Source organism: Oryzias melastigma, linkage group LG11, assembly GCF_002922805.2.
Source record: "Oryzias melastigma strain HK-1 linkage group LG11, ASM292280v2, whole genome shotgun sequence".
In the NCBI taxonomy this organism is placed as follows: Eukaryota; Metazoa; Chordata; class Actinopteri; order Beloniformes; family Adrianichthyidae; genus Oryzias; species Oryzias melastigma.
Window position 1 is genome coordinate 23,055,934 of NC_050522.1, and position 6,430 is coordinate 23,062,363.

General features: G+C 39.6%; 1 protein-coding gene across 1 annotated transcript in view; it reads right to left on the reverse strand.

The window, feature by feature from the left end:
- LOC112162452 (semaphorin-6C) overlaps positions 1-6,430 on the reverse strand; it is a gene marked incomplete in the record, with an annotated part of 81,229 nt that overhangs the window by 25,407 nt on the left and 49,392 nt on the right. Inside the window, 1 exon segment of the mRNA XM_024298234.2 lies at positions 5,422-5,475. Coding sequence (XP_024154002.1) covers positions 5,422-5,475 — 54 coding nt within the window.

Here is a 6,430-nt window from a genome sequence, read left to right on the forward strand (position 1 = left end):
TTCAGGATTTAAACCTTGCTGGTCAGGCTACTATTTATATTTCAAATTAGTTCATCCCATTCACAAAGAGGCGAGTCCTTAATGCTTTAACAGAAATGTTTAGGAATAAAATGAATATTTCATGTGGTATCAAAGCCTCTCACCCCTGCTTTTAGTTACAGTGAAATGTTTCAGCTCAAGCTGGAGTACTAAGCTCTGATATAAGGCTGTGTTCAGCGAGCAGGAAAGGTTTTAAAAATGGATGTGTGGCATTTCGCAGGCGGCCCTTTCAGACTGAACAAGGTGAGCGGGAGACTCGGCTTGTTTTCTTATAACATGTGATGTTCATTGCTAGTCTTTTCTGGGGGGTTTTGTAGTGAGGAGGATATAATGGAAACAGCCTGACCTCTTCCATTGAGCTGCAGCCTTTTTCACTTAGATGCCCACTTGTGAATGCTACTCATGCTCGCCGGCATTCACACAGCTGGCATTTTTGCTCCATCATCAACTCCAGATCTCAGGATGTTGGACATAAAAGGAATCCAGAGGCTGTTTGAGGGTACAAGGCGGAGTGTGGATACGGAATAACAATATTGTGTTTTATGACAGTGTTAAAGTGATAATCGATGACCATAGAGGTTCAGCTGATGCATCATCTTTCAGTCAGACTATAAATTAGACCAGAGGTCTGCAACCTGTGGCTCCAGAGCCACATGTGGCTCTTTTATCTCTCCATGGTGGCCAAGTTTTGTAAAGTAGTTTACTAATGAATTTTAGACTATTTTGGAGTTTAGCTAGTAATTAAGCAAAAACCTACCTTTTTTCTGCCTAATTGGGCCTCTACTGAGTTTTTTTATGCTAATTTGGAGTTTAGCTAAAAATTTAGCGATAAGCTAACGTTTTGGGGTAATTTGTTATCTACTGAGATTTTTTAGGCTAATTTAGAGTTTAGTTTCTATTTTAGCAACAGGCTAACAATTTTTGAGTAATTTAGTTTATTGAGGAATTTTAGGCTATCTTGGAGTTTAGCTAGTAGTTAAGCAACGAGCTAGCCAAAAGGCTAGCTTGTCATCTACTATTTACTATTTACTATATTCTACTATATTCTACTATTTTTTTTTTACAATTTTTTTACTTACTAAAAGGTAAAAAAAAAAAATCACATTTTGAGAGATGCTAGTTTCTTTTTATATTTTTGCTTTTGATCGTGCAAAAAAATAGGACTAATTTATATTTATTATTTAAAAAAATGGTAATAAATTATCCAAATTTCTTAAAAGTTAAAGTTAAAGTCCCACTATTTGTCACGCACCTAGGTGTGTAAAATTTGTCCTCCGCATTTGACCCATCCCCTGGGGGAGCGGTGAGCTGCAGACACAGCCGCGCTCGGGAACCATTTGGTGGTTTAACCCCCCAATCCAGCTCCTTAGTGCTGAGTGTCAAGCAGGGAGGCACTTGGTCCCATTTTTAGAGTCTTTGGTATGACTCGGTCGGGATTTGAACCCACGACCTTCCAATCTCAGGGCGGACACTCTACCACAAGGCCACTTGGTTGGTCTTAAAGTTCTTAAAGGCTAAAGTAAATCTATGTGGCTCCTTCTAGGTTTTGATCAGTAGAAAACGAGTCCAAATGGCTCTTTTACTGTTAAAGGTTGCCGACCCCTGAATTAGACAAAAAATGTGTAGTCTGGCTTGGTAGTTTTTGTTTATTTGTTTTCTTTAGGTAGTTTTGGTTGGTCAACTTGGCTGGGTCAGCAGCCATTTAATTTTTGGCCACGGTTCCAATTCCCTTTTGTTTGGACCAGCGCACTAATTATTTAATTTTGTTCTCTCACTTCAGGACACAGGACTCCCTTTATTTAATAAACTGTGTTCCTTTTACCTCAAGGTAGCTGTAAGATCAGCCGCTCCTCTCTACGACCTTCTACAGGTCCAGACAACCCCAAACCCACAGCTTCCATAAAGGTCAACCTGAACTCGTGCATGAGACCATTACTGTCGCTCTGGACAGAGACGTCCAATTTGTGGGACAATTTAAGTCTGCACCTTGAATTCTGATACTATTGAGATAATAAACCCAATTTACTGAATCACCAGCTCTACATTAGGCCATGTAAAAGGTCACAGATGGCGTTCGTGTCATCCAAGAACCAAAGTCATTTGCATTTTCCACCCTCGTTCTGCACAATGTCAACTCTCATCAAATAATAAAACAGCCCTGTAAAAGCAAACCCCAGCATAATTGCCAATTTATGTCCATTCATAGAGTGAACTAAACCCACGGGTGCCTCCTCCTCACTGCATTAAATTACCAATTTGCAGCAAAAACGTCATTATGGGAATAGTTTTGTGCCAAACGATGTCATTAAAGTAACGATGGCTACTCTAGCGTAGAGTCATCAATGAATATCGGTGCACATGAGCTACAACCTCAGTCATTCTTCATGCATGGATACCCAACACCAAGAAGTTAATCAGACGCTATTATGAGGAAGTACCTGCTGTCAGGCCCACTGGCTAATCGCAAAGACACCCTTCAGCTCTCAGCGTGACATCGTTACAATGGAGGAGCACAGAGGATGCTTGAAGAAGGAGCACACATGCAAGCAAGGGTCACGTTACAATATGTACTGACACTACTGTCGATTTGTCTTTAACTTTCTTCCCAACTATCTGATCTCCACAGAAACTCCAATCCCAACAGTGGTTACGAAAGTATGAAAAATAGGGTCTTATAATGATTTAGAAAGTAGTTCCAAAGTATTATGTATGAGAAAAGATGTTTTTGTCTTTGTAAGGCAGGATGTGAGTGATAGAGACATCCTGTTGATGCTTGAGGGATTAGTAAGCACGGTGTAAAAGCACTTCAATTAAGTTTGAGAGGAAGCATTCTTCATAAAAATGACTCTGCCTTAAGGTAAAATCATCACTACATAGGAGGGAGATACTTTTTCTTTAAAAAAACAAGCAAAAGGTAACCGTTTTATCCAGCGTTAAATGATGAATTCTTAAATGTTTATCAGTGCAGCCAAACCGTCAATACTTGTGTACCTGTGTTACCAGAATATTACAGACATTCTTCAAAGTACTGCTTTTATTTGAAGTGTGAAATGTTGAGGGGTATTTTTACATCTAGAAAAGCCAGAAAAGAAGTCTAGAGGAAAACCAAAGATCTGGTTTATGGATGCAGTGAAAAAAAAGACATGAAGGTAGCTGGTGATGGATGGATGGATAGGTGGTAGATAGGTAGATGATTGGGTTATTGAATGGACAAATGCATAAATGAATGTGTGGATGAATGGATAAATAGGTGGGTGGATGGATTGGTGATTGGATGGATGGATGGAAAGACCTGTGGTGGTTAGGTGGTATGTAGATTGGTAGATAGGTGGTTGGGTTATTGAATGGACAAATGCATAAATGAATCGATGGATGGATTGGTGAATGGTCGGATAGGTGGGTGAAAGATGGATGAATGGATGGAAAAATACATGGTGGATAGGTGGTAGGTAGATAGATGAGTAGGTGGTTGGGTTATTGAATGAACAAATGCATGGATGGATGGAAGGAAAAAAAGGAAGAAAGGTAGATTGGTAGGCAGGTGGTTGGGATATTTAATGGACAAATGCATAGATGAATGGGTGGATGAATGGATGGATGGATGGATAGATAGGTGGGTAAATGGATGGATGGGTGGATGGAAAGACCTGTGGTGGACAGGTGGTATGTAGATTGATAGATAGGTGGTTGGATTGTTGAATGGATGAATGCATAGGTGGATGGATGGATAAATAGGTGTGTGGATGGATTGATGATTGATTGGATAGCTGGATAAGGGAGGGATGGATGGATATGTAGTGGATAAGTGGTAGGTAGCTACAGGGGGTGGGTGGTTGGGTTATTGAATGGACAAATGGGTAGATGGGTGGGTGGATTGGTGCATGATCGGATAGGTGGGTGAAGGATGGATGAATGGATGGAAGGACGCATGGTGGATAGGTGGTAGGTAGATAGATGAGTAGGTAGGTGGTTGGGTTATTGAATGAACGAATGGATGGATGGAAGGAAGATAGATTGGTAGGCAGATGGTTGGGATATTTAATGGACAAATGCATAGATGAATGGGTGGATGGATGGATAAATAGGTAGGTGGATAGATTGGTGATTGGATGGATGATCAGTTTTGTTTTAGGAATGTTCTTAATATTCTCAACTTCATGTCAAACTCATGTCTATTCTAAAGTGATACTGTGACCCCATTGGTTTACTGAGCTCTCCCAAATACACGGCTCATAATTTTAATGACACAATCTAATCTTTGGCTGTCTTTGAATCAGTCCTAACTGCTTTATAAAAAATATTTTCTAGTGATGAAAATAAAAGATGAAAATGTTTGATTTTTATTACGTTTCGGCTTTGATCCCCCACATGTGCACAGCGTGCAAATCCACCTCCTAAACTTATGCTTCACTTGTCTAGGTCATTCATTCATTTGCCTCCCCTTTCTTCTTTGAAAAACAGTTGATTTTCATTCTCGTGAACGAGCAGAATCTCATTTCAATGCCAGGTGGACGCATTGAAGTCATGCGGCAGAATCCAAGGCGAGCTGCTCTCTGAGCTTCCAGGGCTCCGGGTTTAGCATTTGCTGCTTTTCCAAAAGCTCTCGTGGACCGCTGTGAGTTTAGTTTGAGGCGTGCGTCTCTGATTGAATCCGATTTGCTCGGCTATGCAGCAGCAGCATGTTCCAACAGAGATGTGACAATGTAAAATCAAAAGGCGCTGACTGGAATTGAAGAGGCGTTATTCAGACCCAGATTCAATCTGTGAATCACCAACTTTTTTTCTTATTTGATGACGAAGGAGGAATAATTATTTCCTTTTATATCCCCTGAATAAAAAAAAAATCACAATTCTCTTAACCTCCTTCATCACCCTCATTGCTGTTGTAACTGCTGATGCTGTGCAATTTTTCAGGCACGTGTTTACTGGAAGACAAACTCAGCTCAAGTCGAGCGGAACACTAAGCAGACGTTGCCGTCTCTCTGCCCCCCTCCGACTTTAATCACAGTAATGCAGCTTACAGAGCCTTAATGGGATTCACTGAGCCGGTCGGGTGTCACTCTGTGAATGACAATACCTCTCCTGGCTCACAAGGAGGACTCCTGACAGTCAGGTAGCAGCTGAGAGACAGCCATGAATGCAAAGCAGGAGGCTCAGTGAGACACTGTCTTGATTTGCTTGATCATAATGTAGCTTGGCGTAACAATGTCATCGTGAATGACACGCCGCGGTACGAAAGCCAGTGTAGATGCAACAGGTGCAATAAAAACGCTAAAATGTATATTTTTACGGTGTAAATTTGCCTCTTTTTTCCCACCAATGAATATGAAAATACATACAACATAAAGCTGGATCAATACGAGAAAGAATGATAGTTCTTACCGTAGGCGGAGTCGGCTGCAGACTCCTGGTTTCGTGTTGTCGCCAGCACATCAGCTGCAGGGGGAAAAACAAAAAAAGGACAAAGCTGAAATATATTTTATTAAATTGAACTTTATTCATATCACAAAGGATAATTCATTTGTTATGGCATCATAAAAGGCTAAATGCTGCATAAAGAAAACATAAAAACATCTATGAAATTCACTAAATACATAAATAATTACAAGTAATAAATTAATAATATAGGAGATTGACAATTAGTACATTAAAAATATATCATATTAATATATATATATATATATATATATATATAGACACGTTCATTGTGCTCTTGAACGCACCAAACTCTTTACTGTTGAGATTTGGTCTAAAGTTTGAGCAAAAAAAAGGCACTTGTAGCTTTTCTCCACCAGTGTTGTAGAAACAACAGCTTTTTATTATAATATTATAGATTACATCCATTGGTGACATGCAATAAATGAAACACCACCACCAATGTTGTTTAAAAGAAGATTGAGGGCGGCTAAGATAAATAAATACCGACGTTGGAATCATTCGCCTTAATGAGAGCTACATTGGTGCTTTCTGCCAATCAACGGGTGACGACAGTGGCTCCTCCCCAACCGTTTTGTTCCACTTTTCAATGCATCTACAACTGATGGAGGTCTCCAGTAGAATTGAATTGAAATGAACTTTATTCATTTCCCAAAAAGATAAATTAATCTGTCATGGCACCAAAAAAAGTTAATAAATTGCATTCAGTGCTGCCACAAACGATTATTTTAATAGTCGACTAATCAGAGATTATCTTTTCCGATTAGTCGACTAATTGGGTCATACCGAAACTGGATGTAAAGCACACATCTTAACCATCATTAGCTTTAAACTAACTAAAAACTAGATGTATAGCATTACCTGCGATAATGTTAATGCTGTAAGCTGAATTTGGCTGCTGAAGATGTTTAAACTGATAGCTGAAATCACTGAAGTTAATAGCTGAAAATGCTGA